Below are 24,944 nucleotides of genomic sequence, written 5' to 3'. Positions count from 1 at the left end.
TGGCTGGCAGAGCCCGTAACTCAGCTACCTTTGTGGTCATCCTAGGGAACAACATAGGCTGGGACAGAGACCAAGGTTCCCATAATTTACTGAATTGCAGATGGTTAGACTCAAAATTCAAACCTTTCTCTCTAGCTCACACATTGCCCAAGTGAGCCCAAGCTATATTTTTCCCCTAATTTCCTTATGTTTCTTTCTTCTTATGGGAGTAAGGGAAGTAGGTTCATTTTGTCCAGTTTTCTCCACAGGCCCTGCTGAAAAGAGGGATTGTAGAACTGCTCATGACCTCGGATGATGCAGAAAATCTGCTAAAAGGCCGCATAAAAGGAGGTACAAATTTAGACTTATTTTAAGGAAGAACTGAGGCTCTTAACCAGCCAGCTTGAATCTTGAACCAGGTATATCTTGGATTTCTCTTTTTCCCATGTACATTGAAGAGAACTCCAGAAACTTGATACCAAAGAGGACTCAAGGTCCAAGTGAAGAGCTCACAAAAACCCCATCTCTTTCCCTCATTCATGTTGTCTTTAAACAGAGCTGTTATCAAGATCTTATGGCCTCAGTACCCTTTTCGTAATCTTTCCATGGGCCAAGAATCTGGATTGGTGCTGGGCATGGCTTAGAATCCAGGTCTTCTAAGAGAAAACTCTTCCAATGGAGAGCTACATGGAGAATCAGAAGATAACACATGTGTCAGGAAGCTGGCATAGGCCAAGTTCTAGTCCTGGGATCTTACAGCTGGAGGTCACTGTGGACTCTGAGTGGAGTTCATCCTAGAGAGTGAGGTAACAGAACAGTTCAGATCAGAATCATAAGGTAACAATAGTGAGGGAAATGACCAAGGTATTATCAGCAGTCATTTGAATCCAGGGGCATATCTGTTAGGTAGTCCTTATTTCAGACCTGTTACTTCCATATATTGCTGTTTTCCCTTTCTTTTTGGTGGTTCTTCCCCCTCGTTATTATGGTACGGTGAGAAGTATGCTGAACTTGGATCAGGAACTTGTATTCTGTTCCTAGGTCTAATCAAGTTGTATGATCTTGGCCTATTCTACTTCTCTACACAAAATGTGATTAATTTTAACTGCCCTTCTTATCTTGCATTGTCCTTACAAATGTCCAGTGATGTGAGGACATAGATGGTAGCACTTTGTGCTTTGCAAAGTGGACTATGAGTAGAGTCCCATTATCCTTCCTCCTTAGCACATCTTCCTTCTGTGTGCAGGGTGTGGGCCTGCAACCATCCCCTGCTGGCACTGGCACAGTACCTCACGCAGCACCTGTCTCTTCTTTTTATAGTTCTGGCCACCATCAACATGAACAAATTTGAGAAGAGTGCTTTTGAGCAGCTTTCCCACCTGCAGGTAAGGATGTCTTAGAGATGAAGAGTCTTTCCTCCTTTGCCTGCCCAAACCTCCTTAGCCTGTGCAGCTGGTGTTCAATAAGAACAGGCCTGGAAAGGAAACCCCTGCTTCCCTGCAACCCCCAGGGCCTCAGCTGGGTTCCAAAGCAATTTGGGGAATTCATGCCTTTTGTCATGGGGAATGAAGAGCAAGTCCTGCTTCTATCACCATTGTTAGTGAAGCAACTCATGGAGATGACTAGAGGGAAGGTGAGGGAATTATGTGGGGTAAATCAAAGGGAGATGATGTTCTTTTTCCCCTGCAAGGACAGAGTTCAGAAATGGGCTGTATACATTGCTGAGAGAGGACTCATACCTAGCTTTGTTGGAGTTAGCCTATTTTAGCCAGACTGCAAATTATGGGAGTGAATAACTGATGTACATGAATTCACTAACAGCCATGGATTGAGTAGCTCCTATTTCCTCTCAGTGGGTTGTCCCTTGTAATAGTTTCAAAGATGGAAAAATCATAGACCATGCCTTTGGGGATTATATCCTTTCTTCACAGAACAGCTGGATCGAGCTCTTAAAGACCAAACTGATTATGGTTTCCTCTGCTTAACACACTTTCCTGGGTCTCCTTTGTGCCCAGGTTAATATCCAAAGCTGGTGCCAGGGTCTGCAAGGCTCAGCCCGCACTGTACTTCTCCCTTAGGCAGGAAGGCCTTCTTCAGTACTGCAAAGTATGGGGCGAACTGCTCACTTGGCCAGAACATCCCAAGGTGCTTCCTCAAGTGCCTTACACCCTTCTACACAAGTTTTAATTAAGGAAGAATTAATCTTATTTCCTCTTCTCACTGATTTCTACACATCTGACCTAATAAATGGAAGGGACTCTGCCAGGGCTGGATCCATGGCTATCTAGTTTTTAATGGCTGTAATAAGTCTCTTTTTTGTTGTTGTTTGTTCTTTTTCTTTTGTCACTATTTAAAAATTTTTAAATTATTATTATCATTACTATTTTATTTAAATTCAGTTGGCCAACATATAGTACATCATTAGTTTTTGATGTAGTGTTCAGTGATTCATTAGTTGCATGTAACACACAGTGCTCATCATGTGCCCTCTTTAATGCCCATCTCCTGTTTACCCCATTCCCCCACCCACATGACCTTCCGCAACCTGAGGAAGTTTGTTTTCTCGAGTCCAGAGTCTCTCATGGTTTGTCTCCCTCTCTGATTTCTTCCCATTCAGTTTTCCCTCCCTTCCCTCATGATCCTCTGCACTGTTTCTTACATTCCACATTTGAGTGAAACCATATGATAATTGTCTTTCTCTGATTGTCACTTTTTTTAAAAGCAACTTTGTTGAAATATAATTTATACACTATTATATCTATCTATTTTAAGTATACAATCCAAGATGTAGAGTTTTACAACCACTACCACAATCTAAAGAGTTTCCCCACATTCATTTGTGCTAAATCCCCTGCTCCCATCTCCAGCCTAAGGCAAACACTTGTCTGCTTTCCATCTCTATAAATTTGTTTTTTCTGGACATTTTATATAAATGGAATCATACATGATCTAGTCTTTTGTATCTGGTTTCTTTCATGCAGCTTGATGTTTTTGAAGTTCCTCTGTACTATAGCATAAATCAGTACTTCATTCCTTTTGATGGCCAAGAGGATCACGTTCTTGTATCCTATGTTTAAGATCATAAACAAAGCCACAGGTCATGCAGTTTTCCTCATATGTCCTTCTTCTTTCATACACTAATATGGTTAAACATGGGTCTTGAAAATTGATCCAGTCTTGGATTCCTGGGACTAATCCTCTTCTGTTGTGATGTATTATATTCCAATGGATTCAATTTGTTCATGTCTTACTGAGAAGTTTGGCTTCCACCTTCATGAGGGGTATTGGTCTTTGGTTTTCTTTCCTTGTGATGTCTTTATTTTAGAATCAGGGCAATGCTGGCCTCATAATGTGAGTTTGGAAATATTCCCTCCTTTTCTATTTTCTGGAAGAGGTTGTATAGAATCCATAGCGTTTCTTACTTAATGTTTGGTAAAATTCACCAGTGAAACCATCTGGACCTGAAGTTTTCTTTTTAAAAAGTCTTTTAACTAGAAATTTAATTTCTCTAATAGATGTAGCATAATTTAGATTATTTCTTCTTGAGCAACTTTTGGTAATTTGTGTTTTTTAAGGATTTATTCTATTCTGTTTCATCTAAGTTTATGACTTCATGGGCACAGAGTTGTCTGTAATATTCTGTTGATATCCTTCTAATCTTAGTTGTCAGTGGTGGTGGCTCTTCTTTCATTCCTGATGTTGGTATGTTTGTGTCTCCTTTCCTTTTATTTTTTCTTTTTAAAGATTTTATTTATTTGACAGAGAGAGATCACAAGTAGGTAGAGAGGCAGGCAGAGAGAGAGAGAGAGGGAAGCAGGCTCCCTGCTGAGCAGAGAGCCTGATGCGGGGCTTGATCCCAGGACCCCGAGATCATGACCTGAGCCATGACCTCAACCCACTGAGCCACCCAGGCGCCCTGTCTCCTCTCTTTTTATCTCAGCCATTGTGACTAAAAGTTTATCAGTTTTATTGATCTTTTCAGAGAACTAGCTTTTGGCCTTATTTATTTATTTGCTTTATTTTCTTCCTGTTTTCTATTTCAGCGATTTCTTCTCTGCTCTTTAACATTTTTCTATTTTGCTTCCTTTGGACTGAATCAGACCTACTTTTTCTAGATTGTTTTTTTGTTTGTTTGTTCGTTTGTTTGGTGGAAGCTGAGATTCCTTACTTGAGAATTTTTTCTTTTCTAATATGAGCATTTATGACTATAAATTTCCCCAAATGAACTGTTTGATATGCTGTATTTTCATTTTCAAAAATATTTCAAAAAATGTTCAAAACATTTTAAAATTTCCCTTGAGACTTCATCTTTATTCTATGTATCAGTAGTATGTTGCTTAATTTTTGAATCCTTGGAGATTTTCCAGGTATTATTCTGTTGTTGATTTCTAGTTTAATACTGTTAAAATCCAAGAATATACTTTGTATGATTTCTGTTTTACATTTGTTAAGGTTTGTTTTATGACTCATAATATCGTCAGTTTAGTAAATGTTCCATGTACACTTGAGAAGATGTGTATTTTGCATTTGTTTACATATTTCCATTAGCTTAGGTTGATTGATGGTACTGTTTAGGTAATCTCTATTCTTACTGATTTTCTATTTACTTACCTATCAATTATTAAGAGAAGAGTTTTGATATCTTTAAATATAACTGTGGATTTATTCATTTGTCCTTTCAGATCTATCCATTTTTTTTTTAAAGATTTTAGTTATTTATTTGACAGAGAGAGATCACAAGTAGACAGAGAGGCAGGCAGAGAGAGGGAGGGAAGCAGGCTCCCCGCCGAGCAGAGAGCCCGATGCGGGACTCGATCCCAGGACCCCGAGACCACGACCCGAGCTGAAGGCAGCGGCCTAACCCACTGAGCCACCCAGGTGCCCCAGATCTATCCATTTTTGTGTTGTGTATTTTGAAGCTCTGTTTTTAGTTATATATACATTTAGAATTGTTACATTTTCTTGGAGAATTCACCCCTTTCTCATCATGTAATGACCATCTTCCTTGTTTTGAAGTCTACTATAAATATAGCTATTCCAGCTTTCTTTTGGTTAGTGGTTTGCATGATGTATTTTTCTTTATCCTTCTACTTTTTATCTTTTTTTTTTTTTTAAGATTTTATTTATTTATTTGAGAGACAGAGCACAAGTGGGCCAAAGGGGCAGAGGAAGAGGGAGAAGCTGGCTTCCCACTGAGCAGGGAGCCTGATTTGGGGCTTAATCCCAGGACCCTGGGATCCTGACCTGAGCTGTTAACTGACTGAGCCTCCAAGGTGCACTACTTTTTACCTTTCTTTAAGTATTTGTATATAAAGTGGATTTTTATGTAGAGTGGAAATATATGTAGACAACATATAATCATGTATTACTTTTTAAAACATTTAATTTGACAGTTTTTGCCTCTTAACTGATATAGTTAGATAATTCACATCTAAAGTGATTATTGATTTAGTTGGATTAAAATCTAGCATCTTGCTAATTCTTTTTCTGTTTTGAAAAGCACTTGTTATGTTTCTTTTTTCTTCTTTTTTCCCTTTTCTTGAGTTCATTGAGCAATTTTATGATTACATTTTGTCTCCTCTATGGACTAATTACTTTTCTCAGGTTTTAAAGTTTTAGCTGTTGCCCAAGGATTTAAAATACACATGTTAAATTAATCTGAAAGTACTTTCAAATACTGAACTGCTTCACATGTATTATTAATATCTTATAATAATATATTCCTAAATCCTCATTTTAAAGTGCCATTCTATTCTGTTGATTTTTGTTTTGCTTTGTCTTGTTTTGGCTTTCATGGTTTCTGATAAGAAGTCTGTAGTAATTCTTATCTATGGCTTTTGTAGGTGATTTTTTTTCTGACTGCCATTAGAATTTTCTCATTCTCTTTGGTTTTCAGAAGCTTGAGTATAATATACTTAGGCATGGTTTGTTTCTTAGAGTTTATCCTGCTTGATGTTCTCACAGATTGGATCTGTGGTTCAGTGTCTGTAATTAACTTTAGAAAATTCTCAGCTGGGACACCTGGGTGGCTCAGTGGGTTAAACCTCTGCCTTTGGCTCAGGTCATGATTTCAGGGTCCTGGGATCGAGCCTGAATCAGGCTCTCTGTTCAGCAGGGAGCCTGCTTCCCTCTCTCTCTCTCTGCCTGCCTCTCTGCCTACTTGTGATCTCTCTCTGTCAAATAAATAAATAAAATCTTAAAAAAACAAAAGAACATTTTCAGCCATTACTTATTCACATATTTCCTTTCTTCTCTCTCTCTTCTTCTGCAGGCCTGATTACATGTACATAAGATCATCTGATATTGTCTCACACTGCTTGGATGTTGGGTTTTTTTTTTCCTATTCTTTTTCTCTTTATTTTTTAGTTCAGTTTTGGTTAACTTCTATTCTATTCATATCTTCTTTATCCATTCATCCATCGATGGACACTTGGTTTGTCTTTATACATTGGCTATTGTATAATGCTGTAATGAACATGGGAGTGTATAAATCTTTCTGAGTTAGTGCTTTAATCTTTTTCAGATAAATACACAGATATGGATTGCTGAATCATATTGTATTTCTGTTATTAATGTTTTGAGGAAACTTTGTACTGTTCTCTATAGTGGTTCCACAAATTTACATTTACAGAATTTTATGAATTTTACACAAATTTACACAATTTACAACAGTGGATTCCTTTTTCTCTACATCATCACTAACACTTGTTATTTCTTATCTTTTTGACAAAAGTCATTGTTACAGGTGTGAGATGATATATCATTGTGTTTTTGATTCACATTTCCCTGAATTATTAGTGATGTCGAGCATCTTTTCATGTACTTGTTGGGTATCTATATTTCTTCTTTGGTAAATATCTATTCATATCTTCTGCCCATTTTAAAATCAGGTTATTTGTTTTTTTGCTATTGAGTTGTATGGGTTCTTTACATATTTTGGATATTTGGATAATTTGGATATTATCAGATACATGGTTTGGAAATATTTTCTCATATTCAGTAGGTTGCCGTTTCATTTTATTGATGGGTTCCCTTGCTGAACAGAAGCTTTTTAGTTTGATGTAGTCTCCATTGTATTTTTGCATTTGTTGCCTTTGCTTTTGATGTCAGATCCAAAAATCATTTCCAAGACCAACATCAAGGAGCTTACTGCCTATGTTTTCTTTTAGGGATTCTATGGTTTCAGGTCTTACATTCAAGTATTTAATTTATTTTGAGTTAATCCTTATGTAAGGTATAAGATAGGAGTTCAGTTTCATTGTTTCATGTGGCTGTCCCTATTTTCCTAACACCATTTATTGAAGAGACTAAACTTTCCCCATTTTGTATTCTTGGCTTCTTTGTTGTAAATTAATTGACCATATACGTGTGGGTTTATTTCTGGGCTCTCAGTTTTGTTCTTCATTGTTTGATTTGTGGATGTTAAACCATTCTTGCATTGCAGAGATAAATCCCACTTGTTCATGGTGAATGGTTCTTTTAATGTATTGTTGTACTTAGTTTGCTAATATTTTATTGGAGATTTTTGCATATATGTTCGTCAAGTATATTGGCTTGATATTTTCTATTCTTTCAGTGTGCTGGTCTGGTTTTGGTATCAGGGTAATGCTGGCTTTGGAAAATGAGGTTAGAAATACTTCCTTCTTCTATTTTTTGGAAGAGTTTGGAAAGGATTGGCATTAGTTCTACTTTAAATGTTTGACAGAATTCAAATTAATCCAGTTAATCCATCTGGTTTGGGACCTTTGTTTATTAGGATGTTTTTGATTCTCTGTAGTTTCATGATCCAGTCTTGGTAGGTTGTATGTTTCTAGAAATTTATGTATTTCATCTTGGTTGTCCAATATTTTAGCATATTCATTGCATGTTCCTTGCAGTCTCTTACCTTCCTTATATTAATATCAATTATAACATGTCCTCTTTTATTTCTGATTTTATTTATGTGAATCCTCTGTCTTTTTCTTGGTAAGTTTAGCCAATAGTTTGTTTATTTTATCTTTTTTTAAAAAAACAGCCCTTAGATTTATTGATCTTTTTTTTTTTTTTAAAGATTTTATTTATTTATTTGACAGACAGAGATCACAAGCAGGCAGAGAGGCTGGCAGAGAGAGAGGGGGAAGCAGGCTCCCTGCTGAGCAGAGAGCCCGATGTGGGGCTCAATCCCAGGACCCTGGGGTCATGACCTGAGCTGAAGGCAGAGGCTTAATTCACTGAGCCACCCAGGCGCCCCTTATTGGTCTTTTCTATTGTGTTTTTATTCTCTCATTTGTTTCTATTGTGTTCTTTATTATTTCCTTTCTTCTATTAGCTTTGGGCTTCATTTGTTCTTTTTTTAGTTCCTTGAGGTGTCAAGTTAGGTTGTTTATTTGAGATCTTGCTTTTTAATGTAAGCATTTATCATACAAATTTACCTTTTAGACAGCTTTTTCTTCATCCCTTAAGTTTTGATATGTAGTTCTATTTTCATTTGTCAAGATTTCCTGATTTCTTTTTTGACCCATTGATTGTTCAGTAGAATGTTTAATCTTTATATACTTTTGAATTTTCCAGTTTTCTTCTTGTAATTTATTTCTAGTTTTATACTATTATGTTTGGAAAAGAGCTTGATAAGCTCATCTTATATTTATTAACCTTATTAAGTAAATATTTACAAATGTTATATCCTCTTATTGGATTGACCTCTTTATATTGATCCCCTATATAATGACCTTCTTTATCACTTATTACAGTGTTTGGCTTAAAGTTTATTTTGTGTGATATGAGTATAGCTATCCCAGTTTTCTTTTGGTTTCCATTTATAGGGAATATCTTTTCCATCTCTTGCTTTCAATATATGTATGTCCTTAAATGTTCAGTAAGTCTTTTGTAGGCAACATATAGATGGGTCTTATTTATTTTTTACCCATTCCACTATTCATGTCTTTTGATTAGAAAATTTAGTCCATTTACTTTTATTTATTTTGTTTATTTTTAATTTTTTAAGATTTTATTTATTTATTTTTCAGAGAGAGAGATAGGGAGAGAGAGAGAGAGAGAAAGAACAAGCACTGGGAGCAGCAGGCAGAGGGAGAAGCAGGCTCCCTGCTGAACAAGGAACCTGATGCAGGACTTGATTCCAGAACCCTGTGATCATGACCTGAGCCAAAGGCAGATGCTTAATGACTGAGCAACCCAGGCATCCCTATTTTATTTTATTTTTTTAAAGATTTTATTTATTTATTTGAGAGAGAGAGAGAACAAGAACAGGGGAGAGGGACAGAAGGAGAGGGAGAAGCAGACTCCCTGATGAGCAGAGAGCCCAACACAGGACTTGGTCCCAGGACCCTGGGATCATGGCCTGAGCTGAAGGCAGATGCTTAACCAACCAAGCCACCCAGGTGCTACTCCATTTACTTTTAAAGTAACTATTGATAGTTAATGTACTTATTGCCATTTTGTTCATTGTTTGATGGCTGTTTTATAATTCATTTGTTTCTTCTTTTCTTGCTCCCTTCTTTTGTGAGTTGATGATTTTCTCTAAAGGTATGCTCAGATTCCCTTCTCTTTATCCTTCATATATTCATATATCTACCATACATTTTGCTTTTTGATTACCATGAGGCTTGCATGAAACAGCTTAAATTTATATCAGTCTATTTTAAGTTGGTAACAACTTAGTTCAAACACATTGTAAAATTACATTTTTATTATCCTCCCCCATGTTTTGTTTTCTTGATGTCAGAATTTATCCCCGATTCTGCAATAATTATTTTCTTTAAAGCTTCTGATACATTGTATTATGCAAAATGTACTCCTTTTACCAGCTTGTGAACCCCATTCTGTAATTACAAATACGAAATTGTCAATATACTATAGGGTATGCTTTCTACTTGGAAGAAATTTGTGCTGGTACTCTGTGCTGGTACTAAAATCTTCAACAAAATGCACTTTCTTTCTACATTTGTTCAACACCTGATAGAACTTCAGGGCTTTGGCAGTCTTTTTTTTTTTTTTTTTAATTTATGTTTTGAAGTTTCAGATGTCCATTGGATTCATAGAAGATGTTGTTTGTGTTTCTATTTCTCATTTTTCATTATGATTTTGAGGATTTCCACGAGGATTATGCCGAGTGCACCAATAGCACAGTAACTTTTTAATACCAGAAATCAGTTTCCCCTCTTTAATGCAAATGGTATTTATTTAATAAAAGTTTCCAGTGAAAAATAATAACTACCAAAAAAGAAGAAAATGGAAGCCAGGGAGTATACACTTAATTCAGGAAATAGAATATAACATCAAAAATGCTTATTAATATGCATAAAGATATGAACAAGATTATTTATGTGTGAGAGAAGAATAAGATAATAAGGAAAAGGACCAGAGGACCAAAAGGAATCTTTGACATTAAAATCTAATATTAAAAGTTAAATATGAGTTGGAGGTAAAGTTGAGGAAATTTCCTAGAAATAGTACAAGTCAGTAGGATATAAAATATGAGAGAACATAAATGTCTTATAAGATCAATTTAGAAGGCCCAACACCTTACTAATAGTAGTTATCAAAAGAGGACAAAGAACACAGAGAAAAGGAAATTATAAGTAACTAATGTAAGAAAACTTCCTTTAACTGAAGGATATGTATCTCTAAATTGAAAATACTCCTCAAATGATCAACACAATAAATGATTTAAAAAAGACCCATATTGTAAAATTAACATTATTCAGAAAGAAAAACCATAGGCTTACTCTATACCAAACAATGAGAATCAGGATTTTTAAGTATTGACATTGGATAACGCAAAGCAATGAAATATACTTTTAAAATTCTGAGGATAAGTGAGTTTCAACTTAGAATTTTATACTCAGTCTAAATATGAAGAAACTGTATTGCAGAATACAGATATTTAAGGGCTCAGATTATTTATTTTCTATACACTCTTTTTATGTAAATGTTTGAAGGATGCAGAACTAAGGGATTAAGCCAAGATAGAAGAACACATAGAATCCAGAAAACATCATATTCAACTCCAGGGATCAGCTGAGAAAAGGCCTTGGAGGACAGGTCTTCAGGCTTACAGTATGACCCTTTTTTTTTTTTTTCCAATTTTCAGTATGATTATTTTTGGTCATGGGAGGATGCTGGAGGACTCCAGGAGTAAAACTGAGAATGCACAATATGAATGCCTGACATATTCCCCAAGAGAAGCCCACCATAATTTTCCATTGTAATGTCCATGGGATATTAACTACCTCTCCTGCTGTGCAGAAGATGTCAACTTTTTAAAAAAGAACGTGCATTATTCTGGAGCATTGAAAATGTTGGGCTAGATGTGGAATGCAGGTATCAGACTGAAAGCCTATGGTGTCTGACAGTTTAGGTTACCAGTAACATGAATTTTTTTTTTTAAAGATTTTATTTTATTTATTTGACAGAGAGAGATCACAAGTAGGCAGAGAGGCAGGCAGAGAGAGAGGGAAGCAGGCTCCTCGCAGAGCAGAGAGCCCGATGCGGGGCTCGATCCCAGGACCCTGAGATCATGACCTGAGCCGAAGGCAGAGGCTTTAACCCACTGAGCCACCCAGGCGCCCCAGTAACATGAATTTTAAAAGAGATTCCTATGTTTTAAGGCAAGAGTTAGTTTAGAAGTTTTGAGAAATGGAATTGCTTTGATATGTTCTCCTCTACTTTTAGGTAATAAGTCGTTTACATTCCAGATGCAATAGGGTGTATTGGTTAGGAGTGTGGAGTCAATCTAGTCTGGCTGAATTCAAATCCCAGTTCTAGTACTTCCTAGCTGAGTGAACTTGGATGGGTTATCTAATCTTATTTTTTTCATTTGCAAAATAAAGACTCATAATATCTACTTTATAGTTTGTCACACAGAACAAAGTAAGTGAAGTACTTTAAGCAGTACTCGGTACATAGTAAAAGTTTGATCATTAGTTATTTTAATATGATAATAATTGCTTTATATAAATAAAAAGTATAGTACATAAAGACATAATAACATTTATGAATTGTTATATATCAAAGTATTTATTAGCAAATATATACAAAATAAGAATTTTTAGAAATAAAAAATAAATAAAAAATAATTACAGTGGATCAATACAGACGAGGTAGAATAAAATTTAATTATGGAGAATATAATTTAAATATGGAGAAAATGAATGAAATACCTGATAGATAGTATAACTTAGTAGCTGATAGTTCAGCTTAGACTTGGATTTGAGTAGCTCTGCACTTAGCAGCAATGTGACTTCTGAGCCTCAGTTTTTTTTCTTTTTTCAAATTTTTGTTTAAATTCTAGTTAATGTATAATGTAATATTGGTTTCAGGGGTAGAATTAAATGATTCATCACTTACATATAATACCCAGTGCTCCTCATAACAAGTGCCCTTCTTAATACCCATCACCTATTTTGCCCATCCCCCACCCACCTTCCCTCCATCAGCCCTTAGTTTGTTCTCTAATATTGAGTCTCTTATGATCTGCTTCCCTCTCTCTCTCTTTTTCCCCCCTCCCATATATTCATCTGTTTTGTTTCTTAAATTCCATATATGACTGAAATCATATGTTATTTGTCTTTCTCTGACTGACTTATTTTGCTTAGCATAATACACTTTAGCTCAATCCACATTGTTGCAAATGACAAGGTGCCATTCTTTTCTATGGCTGGGTAGTATTCCATTGTATATATATATATATATACCACACCTTCTTATCCATCAGTCGTTGGACATTTGGGCTCTTTCCATAATTTGGCTATTGTTGACCATTCTGCTAGAAATAGCAGGGTGCATGTACCCCTTTGAATCTGGATTTTTTTAATCTTTTGGGTAAATACCTGGTAATGCAATTGCTGGGTTATAGGGTAATTCTGTTTTTAACTTTTTGAAGAACCTCCATACTGTTTTCCAGAGTAGCTGTAACAGCTTGCATTCCACTAACAGTATAAGAGGGTTCCCCTTTCTTTGCATCCTTTCTAATATAGGTTGTCTCCTGACTTGTTAATTTTAGCTATTCTGACAGGTGTGGGGTGGTATCTCATTGTGGTTTTGATTTGTATTTCCCTGATGACAAGTGATGTGGAGCATTTTTTCAGGTGTCTATTGGCCATCTGGGTGTCTTCTTTGGAAAAATGCCTATTCATGTCTTCTGCCCATTTCTTAATTGGATTATTTGTTTTTTGGGGGTGTTGAGTTTGATACATTCTTTATAGATTTTAGATACTAACCCTTTATCAGATATTTGAAAATATCTTCTCCCATCCTGTAGGCTGCCTTTTAGTTTTGTTGGTTGTTTCCTTTTCTATGCAGAAGCTTTTTATCTTGATGAAGTCCCAATAGTTCATTTTTGCTTTTGTTTCCCTTGCCTCTGGCAACATGTCTAGTAAGAAGTTGCTATAGCCAAGGTCAAAGAGGTTGCTACCTGTATTTTCTAGGATTTTTATGGTTTCCTGTCTCACATCTAGGTCGTTCATATATTTTGAATTTATTTTTGTATATGGTATAAGACAGTGGTCCACTTTTATTCTTCTGCATGTCACTGTCCAGTTTTCCCATCACCATCTATTGAAAAGACTGTCTTTTTTCCATTGGATCTTCTTTCCAGCTTTGTCAAAGATTAGTTGACCGTACAGTTGTGGGTTCCATTTCTGGGTTTTCCCTTCTGTTCCATTGATCTATGTGTCTGTTTTTGTGCCAGCACCATACTGCCCTGATGACTACAGCATTGTAATATAGCTTTGAAGTCTGGAATGGTGATGTCTCCTACTTTACTTTTTTCAGGACTGTTTTGGCTCTTCAGGGTCATTTGTAGTTCCATACAAATCTTAGGATTGTTTGTTGTAGCTTCGTGAAAAATGCTGGTCGTATTTTGATAGGGATTTCATTGAATTTATAGATTGTTTTGGGTAGTACAGATTTTTTAAAAATTTTGTTTATTTTTTTAATTTTTAATTTTTTATTAACATATAATGTATTATTAGCCCGAGGAGTACAGGTCTGTGAATCATCAGGCTTATATACTTCCCAGCACTCACCATAGCACATACCCTCCCTAGGTAGTATAGATATTTTAACGTTTGTTCTTCCATTCCACAAGCATGGAATGTTTTTCCATTTCTTTGTGTCCTTTTCAATTTCTTTCATATGTGTTCTGTAGTTTTCAGAGTACAGACTGTTACCTCTTTGGTTAGGTTTATTCCTAGATATCTTACTGTTTTTGGTGCAATTATAAATGGGATTGATTCTTTAATATTTATTTCTGCTGTTTCATGATTGGCAAGTAAAAATGCCACAGATTTCTGTATGTTGATTTTATACCCTGTGACTTTGCTGAATTCATGTATTCTAACAAATTTTTGGTGGAGTCTTTTGGATTTCCTCCATAGAGTATCGTGTCATCTGAAAATAGTGAAAGTTTGACTTCTTACTTGTTGATTTGGATGCCTTTTATTTCTTTTTGTTGCTGAGGCTAAGTCTTCTAGTACTATATTAAATAATATAATGAGAGTGAATATCCCTGTCTTATTCCTGACCATGGAGGAAAATCTCTCAGTTTTTCCCCATTGAGGATAATATTAGCTGTGGGCCTTTGGTATATGTGAGCCTCAACATTTGTGTCAGGAATTGCAGTCAGGTCCTTGTTTATCCAAAGCCAATTTTTTTAAAACCAGCCTCACATATGACAAGGTTGGAATCATAGATGGTGCTGTCCAGGTACAGCAGTGAGGCATACAAAGTTTAAGGAGTATGGAGAATGTTTAGGAGAGGTGGAGAAACCAAAGCTATGGGTGATGGTAAAGGGGTGATGGGAAAGGAGGGAGAATGAAGTGCTGAACTTTGAAAAAGTGAAGAGCATGAGTTCCTTAAATTTTCGTCTGTTGTGCTTAGCTTTTCTGATTTTCTTTTTACATTTTCTCAGACTTGGTATTTGATTTGGTTTGTTTCTAGAGCAATAAGCCCATTATGATCATGGAATTCTGGGTTGGCTGGTTTGACACATGGGGAAGTGAACATTCAGTTGCTAATGCTGAGGGTAAGTGTTTTGCAGTGTTTGACCCCAAGTAGAGGTGGTTCTGAGTCATGGATCATTCATACATTTCTTTGCTAATGAATTAGCTCATTCAGCCCAAACTATTCATTCAACACTTTTGTGTACAAGGACTTGGCTACGCTTGAGGGTGAAATGATGAATAAAAATGACCTGGTCCCTTCCCCCAGGGAGCTTGTTATTTAGTAGCATTGCCAGATAATTAAGAAGTAAATCAAGGGTTCCACATCTGACAAGAGTTTTGAAGCAAACAGGTGTAGTGACAGAAAAGAGAGGGACAAGCCTGCAGAGGTAAGGCAAGGTGGTCATGGAAAGGGTCTTGGAAAGGCAACATCTCTGAAGAAGAGGATGCATTTGCTAAAAGTCTTAATAATCTCTGGTAAATCGCAGGCCATTGCTATGGCGATGTCAACTAAGTGGTAGTCATTGTCAGGAAATAACATGCAATGATGGTTGAAAGCATGGGTCCTGCAACCGAAGAGATCAAGATTTCAGCCTCAGCTCTGCTAGTCTGCGTGATTAGCTGCATGATCCAAGGCAGCTTTCCTTGTCTGCTAAACCTCAGTGTTCTCACTGAAAATGGGAATTATCATGTTCCCCACCTCATAGGGTTGTTGTGGGGGTTAAGTGCAGTAAACAACTCAGAACAGTGCCTGGCTGATGTTGACTTAGTAAAAATATTTTGCTACTAAAGATATTTTGCTGTCGATGTTATGAAAATAAGCTCACTTGTACCAGAAGTAACGTAAACCAATGAAAAATGCCAGGTAACTGAGGAAAGCCTGCTTGGCCTGAAACAAAAGAAAACCCACCCCAACAAACAAGTTTTTTGATTGCTTTCATGTCAGGCACTATGGTGTGTTTCTTACCTGTATTCTTTCATCAGTACTATGAGCTAGTAGAAATTAGGACTTTCATTTAACAGATAAAGAAACAGAGGCTCTGAGAGAAATAGAAGTTGTCCAAGTTAATACAAGTAGTAAAGAGCACAGCCAGAATTGAATCCCATATCTGACTAACTTTTAACCAATTCCCTAAGATGGCCAGTGGAAGGTTGATCATACCTCTTAAAGTCATGATGAAAAAATAAGAGTTTCTGTGGCTAAAGATTGGGAACAGCTACTTGTGGACTACTGCAGTGGTTTTATATTACTCTAGAAGGGAGTAATGAGATTATACTAATTATTTGTATAATTTCAGAAAATTTAATGAACATTAGATATTTAAGTGACATTAAGTTTCTTAGGCTATTATTTAATAGATATGAGATGGAGCTAAATTATGTCCATACTCTGAGGAAAACAATTTTTAAAAAGGCTCTTGGTATTGATAAGACTTGGTTTCCTGGAATAGTTTTGGCCAATTCCACCTATTTTCTCCTAGAATCTTAGTGGAGATTGAAACACAAAACAATTAAGTTGATTCTGGGGTGGGGTTGAGAATAAAATTTCACCAAAGACTTCTGTCTTAATTTTTAATTTTCCCTGTGTTCTTGTCTTCCTCCTCTACAGATGTTAAGGAAACTGTGTCCAAATTTATCACATCTGAGATCTCCTTCAATGTATACATGTTCCATGGTGGAACCAACTTTGGTTTCATGAATGGGGCCACATATTTTGGGATACACAAAGCTGTTGTCACTAGCTATGGCAAGTGCTTGCTGGTATGGTCACCTCCCAGCATAAGTGGTACTGGAGTTTTACAGAGAAGGTTCCAAAAGCATCTTCTGAGCATCATTGAATTCTTGACTTACAGCCTATGTTGAGCATTCAGGATATTCCTGTCTATTTTCCTTTTTTCTGTGATGTTCATAATGCCCCCTGCAGGTTGTCATTGCAGTAGATGGGGTGCCTCAGACCTAGAGCCCTGCTTCACTCATGATATATATCACCCCTTGACTTGAACCTTCTAAGACACACAGAATACAAATGGTGATTGCTGGTACTGATAGACACACCTGGGCAATCCAGATTGAGGGGAGAAAAGGGTATCCATTAGAAAACAGAAGGATGAGTCCAATGTCTCTGCAGCGTCAGATCCCCAGGAAGGGTTGTGGGGAGTATTCCCAGAGTGACATAACATACCCTCGCCCCTGCCCACACACACACATCCCAGCTTGGGATGGACTGGTCCAGGGCATGGGGAAGATGTATCTTCTCTCTCCCTCTGGTAGCCCTGGCCCATCTCATGCCAGCAGTGCTGAAACAGGGTCTGTTGTGGAAGATTGCCTGGCCAGTGACTCTGGTGTCTTGCAGACTATGATGCTGTCCTGACAGAGGCCGGGGATTACACAGAAAAATATTTCAAGCTTCAAGGACTCCTTAGCTCTGTCTTAGGTACTCCGCAATCACTTTTAATTTGAGGGATGGCTTTCCTCATCAAGTGGAAGGGTGAGGGAAGGGAAGGTTCCCCCATGGGCAAAAGTTTGGAGCCTTAAGGGCAAGGGCAACCTTAAGTTCAAATCCTGGTTTTCCCACTTAAAAGATGAGGGGCTTTTCATGAGTGTTTCAAGACCCTGAAGCCTGTTTCCTCACTAAAATATGAATACAGTGATATCCATCTCCTATAATGACTGTGAAGATTAAATAATTTACTATTTGTAAATCTCTTGGTATGATGGCATGGTACCCTTACATACGATAGCAAAAATAAATACAGTTAATAATCTGCTATGTGCTAGAAAGTGAGCACTGGCATTGCCAGAAGGCGCAAGGTAGATTTCTTGCTCCCTGAGAGCTCTCAGTCCCTATGACCGACATTACCTTATAGAGGTCTATAGCTATCAGTTACCATGCACATAAAACTCATTCCAATTTAGTTATTTCCAGTTTCTCATCACTCTTGGAGAAGTATACACATATTCTAGGATCGGACCCATTTCTCCTGTTGGCCCTGGGATATGAGAGTTCATGGGTAGGAATGGGGAAATTTGGAGAAAGCAGTAGTTATTTCAGGCCCTTCTTGCCCCGTGGCTTATTTTCATTTCAGCAATGCCTCTGCCACCTTTGCCCAAGCTCACTCCCAAGGCTGAGTATCCTTCTGTGAAACCATCCCTTTACTTGCCACTGTGGGATGTTCTACAGTACTTACATGAGGTGAGTACTACCTGGCCCTGGAATGGGGGGTTGGCCACTGGGGACCTGTGGGAGAGAGCTTTAGGCCACAGAGTAGAGATTCTTTCAAGGACTTTTTATGGGAAGGGTGAAAATAAATCTTTTAGATTTTGTCCAAACTTAGAACTATGGGGTAAGAACCACAAAATTTTTCTCCGGGTAGACTGTAAAGGGGTTTGAACTTGAAGAATGAGTTGGGGGGGGGGGGAGCAGGATATTAGAGGATCCTGTTTCCCAGCTCAGATCAACCATCTGCTAGATGTTCTTAGGTGGGACTGTGTAATCCGTATAGGAAACACTGAGAGCCAGGAACCCATAAAACTGAGTTTCTGACTCTTCTTCACCATCCAATAGGCCAAATCACTGAACTTTTACGTGTCCATTCTCTCCCTTTAAAATTAGACTACCTGTCCTATTTTGAAGAAAAGGTGAAAATTGCTTGAAAAATATTAACTCTTGAATTCATATTAGTTTCACTTCTGCTATTGCTGTTTTAGATAAATACAGTTATTGGCACATAATGTAGATGCTAACTAAATGTTTGCTTTAGTGCATAATTCTTATTCAACTTCAGTTATGTTAAAATACAGTTTATTCACTCCATTAATTCTCATGATTACAGCAATTGTTCCCTCTATGATGCTCCTACTATCCCCTGAGTTTCCTGGTCAGTGGAGATGATGAAAATCATCAAATAGCATGGGTTTAATATTTCTTACCCAAAGAACTGTTGGGGACCATTAGGATGTACAACAAAAAATGACAAGGGCCTAAGGAAGAAGAATCCCAACTTCTCACCACCCTGGCCCCTGTTTCTGCTATGTCTCTCTCTTAGCCAGTTATATCTCATACACCAGTCAACATGGAGAACCTCCCTATAAACAGAGGGAATGGCCAGTCCTATGGATTCGTGCTTTATGAAACTTCCATTTGCTCTGGAGGTTCTCTCCATGCTAATGTTCACGATACAGCACAGGTAGGTATCAACAGACTGTAAATGGAGGTAAGCAGAACCGGACTCTGTTATTGGGGTGGGTAGTCACTGGTCAGCTTTACTATTAGATGGTATTTTCAAGCACCTATTATTTGTGAGGCATTGGGAATATAAAGTCAAGCCAAAGAGATTTGTTTTTGGCTTTTTTACAACTTAAGCCTGTGAAGTCCTCCTGTTCAGCTTGTAGCCATCTGTGATCACCAAGGTTGGTCTCTTCCTTCAAAATGACCTGCTTCCTAAATCAGAGTCTCTCTTCTTTCTTCAGGTGGGCCAGTAAGTCTGATGCTGGCTCTTCTTTTGCAGGTGTTTTTGAATGAGATAAGTATAGGACTTCTGGATGATCATACTAAGACGTTGATTATTCCTAAAATCAGGGTATGTGATTCAAGAGTCTTGGTGCTGCCCTAGACATCTGACTCAAAAGCAAGCGTAGCCTGGTCCTGAGATAGAATACCGCCTTTTTCTGCCACTGCCCTTTGATATTGCTTCTCACTTAGGGTTCCATCAACAAGTGCTTAGGGCTATAAGCATAACTGCATCTCCCAGGTCCAGGTGTAGCAGAGTTGCAACATACATGCTACAGGGTAAATGGAACTTCCCGTTAGGTCCTGAGTCAATCATTAGCTGCTGCTTGGGTCTCTGATCAAAAGCACACAGCTGATGGGGCGCCTGGGTGGCTCAGTGGGTTAAGCCTCTGCCTTCGGCTCAGGTCATGGTCTCAGGGTCCTGGGATCGAGCCCCACATCGGGCTCTCTGCTCAGCAGGGAGCCTGCTTCCCCCTCTCTCTCTCTCTGCCTGCCTCTCTGTCTACTTGTGATCCCCCTCTCTCTGTCAAATAAATAAATGAAGTCTTAAAAAAAAAGCACACAGCTGAGCCTCTCTGCCTTTCTTAAGGCAGATCAGCAGATGAAAGGGAAGATTGAGTTTGGAACAGGAACACAAAGGGTCCTCATGAGAGAGAAGGACTGCTGTGCTCTGGAGACCCCTTTTCTCCCATTTGCTTGTCTTTCTATTTGGGACTCAGAGAAAAGAATGCGTTGGAGAGTAAAAACTCTGCGAGGACATGTAGTCTCTGTAAAATGGTCTACCCCAAGCAGGAATGCCAACTTCCTTCTTATTTTTTCTTTTTCTTTTTAGGAATGTCAACTTCTAAGGATCCTGGTAGAAAATCAAGGACGAGTCAATTTTTCGTGGAAAATTCAAGATCAGCGGAAAGGTGGGAAACAGGCTGTAATCTCTCTTTGTAGTTACTTGGATTCTCAGATTGGGACGATGTTGCTGTTGGGAGGAGAAAATGAGTCCCTTGAGCAGTGGGATGACTAGGTCCCTAGACCAAAGGCTCCCTCTCCATTGTCCTGCCTTCTCCAGTTCTCCTGGGTGGAAAAGCAGAACGGTTAGATAGGGCCCTGGCCTGTTGTAGAGCCGGACCCAGTCTGCCATTGGGAATTTCAGAGAAAGTACTGATACTAAGTGGGAAACTTTCTTCATAATATGGAACCATGTAACAGGAAACTTTCGGTAATAGCAGGTTAGACAAGTCTTTGCCCTCCTGGCTGATTCTTTGTCACAGGCATATACAGTCTGAATTTCTTTATCCCAGACACTGGAGAATGTCCAATCCCTGTATTTTTTCTTACTCTCACCTGCAGGACTAACTGAATCAGTTACTATCAATAAGGTTCCCCTGAATGGTTTTGCTATCTATTCTCTGGAAATGACAATGAGCTTCTTTGAAAGGTATGTTCCTCCTTATGCCTAAACCTTTATAGGGATCAAGGGGCTTATAGATGTCAAACTCTTTGCAGATGAAGAGCTAAAATCCAGACAACTGATTTACCCAGGATTATAGAGTGCTTTGGGGTCAGGACTAGAACCCTAGAACAAGTCTCCTGACTCTTGATTTTAATGCTTCTAGTCTAATACATCTCCTAGTCCCTGGGTGGGGAAATCTAGGGTCAGTGTTTGCACTAGAGTGGGGAAGGGTCTTTTCTCTTCTTCAAGGCTCTGCTCTTCCTCCAGACTCCGCTCTGCCACCTGGAGGCCTGTCCCAAAGAACTATTTGGGCCCTGCCTTCTACCTTGGTACCTTGAAGGTTGACTCTTCACCCAAGGACACCTTCCTGAGTCTACTGGTAGGTGAGCTGCCCTCATCTGTTCTGGTGTCCCAACCACCTCTTCTTGTCAAAAGAGTTTTAAAACAAAGCTGTAGTGTTCCTGGCGGGAATGCCTCCCCGTTTCCCTTGTTTTTCTGTTCTTCACTTCTAACAAGACTTCCAACATTTCTCAAACTTCCTAATTATCATTATTTAAAAAATAATAAATCAAAACACAACAGAAAACCTGAAATAATAAGATGGAGAGAGCAAATGATGGAATTTCTCCTTTCAACCCACCTTCCATTCCAATTACTTTCTACTTTTCAGAACTAAACACTACCTGTGTCACTGGACCAAAGTGGGCTGCTCCTCAGTGAGTTATAGACAGACTATACCAAATGGAGTTGCATCACAAGTCATTTATTTATGCAAATAAGGAGATTTGTGGGGAATAATTTCCAAAGTCCTGTCTCCCTGAAGATGGGAAAGCAGACTCTTTTATTAGGGCTTGGGATGAATATTCAGAAGGGGATTTTAACACCATGAGGCTGAGGTCACTTCTGGCACTTTCTGGTTCATCTGCACAGGTGTGGCCCTCAAATGTTTCTTTTTCTATTCTAGCAGTCTGTTAGTTTCTTTCTAAAAGATAAAATTGACAGCTCAGCAGAAGCCTCTAGGAATTAGTTCCTAAAAGATAATATTGACAGGCAGAAGCTTCTACTAGAAATTTCCTGAATTCAGGGGTTAGGCTGACAGTTTGTGGTTAGGCTAACAGTTTGTGGGATTTCATATATAACTTTGCCTAACATATACACAATTACTTTTTACACTAATGGGTTCACTCCCTAAATTATACTCTGCAACTTGCTTTTTAAAAATACTATACCTCCTATAGCTTTTTATGTATAAATGCACATAATAAATGGACAGTTCAATAAATTATCACAAAGTGAACACCATGTGCTTCTTTTGAGATAAAAAAGTAAAATATTGTCAGCACCCTTCCCAATCACTATCTCTCCTTGTCCCTTAAAGTGAACCATTATCTAGGGGTGTCTGGGTGTCTCAGTTGTTAAGCGTCTGCCTTCATCTCAGGTCATGATCCCAGTGTCCTGGGATTGAGCCCCGTGTTGGGCTCCCTGCTTGGAGGGGAGCTTACTTCTCCCTCTCCAGCTGCCCCCTATTTCTCCCTCTCTAGCTCCCCTACCCCCGCTTGTGTTTCCTTTCTCACTGTCTTTCTCTGTCAAATAAATAGATAAAATCTTTAAAAAAAACATACTAGGGGCACCTGGGTGGCTCAGTGGGTTAAAGCCTCTGCCTTTAGCTCAGGTCATGATCCCAGGTTCCTGGGATCGAGTCCCACATCGGGCTTTCTGCTCAGTGGGGAGCCTGTTTCCCCGGCTCTCTCTCTGCCTGCCTCTCTGCCTACTTGTGATCTCTATCAAATAAATAAATAAAATCTTTAAAAAAAAACAGATTAAAAAAAGGTGAACCATTATCTTGACTTCTAACATTCTAATTCAGTGCTTTCCCTTGTACTTTGTGTAAATTGAATTGCATAGCATGCATGCCTTCTTTATTTGTGTGCCTGGGTTTTTGCTAAGATTCAGCCATTAAGTGATGTTGTGGTGATTTATTCATTTTCAGTATTGTATGGGGTTCCATTTCATAAAATACCATACTTTATTTAACCATCCTACTGTTGATAGACATTTGTATTATTTCCAGTGTTTGGCTATTATAAATATTAAGACTTCTTTTGTTATAATGTTTGCTACTGAGATGTCTTTGTCATGTCTTGGTACCAAGTTTTAAGACCCCCATAAATGATTTGGGAAGTAGAGTCTCTGTAAGCCTGGTATTACTTCTTACATGTTTGGTAGATTTTACTAGTGGAACCAATTAGGGCCAACATTTTCTTTGTGGGAAAGTTTGTAAGTGTGGATTAAATTCCGTCAAGATTGAAGTACTAGTCAGATTTTGTTTCTTTAAAAGTGAGTTTTCATAAAATTTATTTTTCTGGGAATTTTTCCATTTCCTCTGAATTTTCAATGTATTATGTTTAAATTGTTCATTTTTAATATCTAGACCATCTGTAGTAACGTCTTTTTTTTGTCTTGGTAAATTTCATCAGAATATTACCAAATTATTAATCTTTCAAAGAATCAGTGGTTGGCTGTGACTTTTACCATATTGTATAGTTCTTTTCTGTTTCATTTCTGCCATTTTCTTTATTATTATTATTATTTTGTTCTTTTGTGAACTCCCGCATTATCTTTGCAAATTTTTTATAGATCTAAAATTGTTTTAAAATAAAAATATATTAAACATTTTAGTATGTTTCTAATACGTATTATTTTAATTGTTCAACTTTTTTAAAAAAGATTTTATTTATTTATTTGAGAGAGAGATAAAGCACGAGTGGGGTGGAGGGGCAGAGGAGAAAAAGAAGCAGACTCTACTGATCCGGGAGCCCAACACAGGGCTCAATCTCAGGACCCAGAGATCATGACCTGAGCCAAAGGCAGATGCTAACTGACTGAGCCACCCAGATGCCCCACAACTAATACTAATAATTTTAAATACTAATTTCATATATATAATACTATAATTTTAAATTATAATAATACTAATAATTTCCCTTATTACCTACTCCTATTGTTTTGCATTTTAAAGTTTTTAATTCAAGTATAATTAATATCCAGTGTTACATTAGTTTCTGGTGTACAATATAGTGATTCAGCAATTGTATTCATTTCTTGGTGCTGATCAAGATAAGACTACTCATAATCTCCTTTATCTATTTCATCCATTCCTCCACCCATCTCCTCTCTGGCAATCACTGGTTTGTTCTCTGTATATGAGAGTCTGTTTATTCACTTGTCTCTTTTTTCATTTGTTTCTTAAATTCCACGTATGAGTGAAATCATATGGTATTTGTCTTTCTCTGTCTGACTTATTTCACATAGCATTATACCTTCCAGGTCCATCCATATTGTTGCAAATGGCAAGATTTTGTTCTTTTTTCTTTGTGGCTGAGTAATATTCTATTGTCTACACACACACACTCACACACACACACACACACACACACACACACACACACATATTCTTTATCCATTCATCTTTCTATGGACACTTGGATGGCTTCCATATTTGCTAATGTAAATAATGCCATAATAAACATAGAGGTACATATATCTTTTTGAATTAATGTTTCTGTTTTCTTTAGTTAAATACCCCATACTAGAATTATTGGATCATATGGTGATCCTATTTTAAATTTTTTGAGGAACCTCCGTATTGTTTTCCACAGTAGCTGTGTCAGTTTGTATTCCCACCAACAACGCATAAGGGTTCCATTTTCTCCACATTCTTGCTAACACTTGCTATATCTTATTTATTGATTTACTTATTTGATACTAGCCATTCTGAAGGTGTAAAGTGTTTTGTTTATTCTACTTTTTATCTTAGGAATTATCTTCTTTCTTTTTATAATTTCTTGAGGTGGGTGCTTAGATAACTGACTTTTAGTCTTTATTCCTTTAGGCGATTTTTCATTTAAGTATGAATTCAGTTGTATCCCATAAGTATAAAACATTTATTGAGGTGAAATTTACATTAACATAAAATTAATCATTTTAAAGTGAACAATCCAGAGGCATTTGGTACATTTACAATGAATGCAACTCTTCCTTCTATCTAGTTCCAAACAGTTTTATAACT

At 37.5% G+C, this 24,944-nt stretch overlaps 1 protein-coding gene across 1 annotated transcript in view; it reads left to right on the top strand.

Annotated features, from left to right (window-relative positions):
• The window catches only part of LOC111153848 (galactosidase beta 1 like 3), a 41,822-nt gene that overhangs the window by 13,830 nt on the left and 3,048 nt on the right, over positions 1 to 24,944 (top strand). Inside the window, exons 8-18 of the mRNA XM_022513115.1 lie at positions 249 to 330; positions 1,300 to 1,364; positions 14,917 to 15,001; positions 16,528 to 16,665; positions 17,272 to 17,352; positions 18,005 to 18,111; positions 18,965 to 19,105; positions 19,427 to 19,498; positions 20,261 to 20,339; positions 20,773 to 20,860; positions 21,143 to 21,254. Of these exons, the coding sequence (XP_022368823.1) occupies positions 249 to 330; positions 1,300 to 1,364; positions 14,917 to 15,001; positions 16,528 to 16,665; positions 17,272 to 17,352; positions 18,005 to 18,111; positions 18,965 to 19,105; positions 19,427 to 19,498; positions 20,261 to 20,339; positions 20,773 to 20,860; positions 21,143 to 21,254 (1,050 nt within the window). The remainder of the gene's footprint in view (positions 1 to 248; positions 331 to 1,299; positions 1,365 to 14,916; positions 15,002 to 16,527; positions 16,666 to 17,271; positions 17,353 to 18,004; positions 18,112 to 18,964; positions 19,106 to 19,426; positions 19,499 to 20,260; positions 20,340 to 20,772; positions 20,861 to 21,142; positions 21,255 to 24,944) is intronic.

Source organism: Enhydra lutris, unplaced genomic scaffold (assembly GCF_002288905.1).
Source record: "Enhydra lutris kenyoni isolate GAN:26980312 unplaced genomic scaffold, ASM228890v2 scaffoldscaffold34, whole genome shotgun sequence".
NCBI lineage: Eukaryota > Metazoa > Chordata > Mammalia > Carnivora > Mustelidae > Enhydra > Enhydra lutris.
The sequence above is the reverse complement of the archived record's forward strand: the minus strand, read 5'-3'. Positions and strand labels throughout refer to the sequence as shown.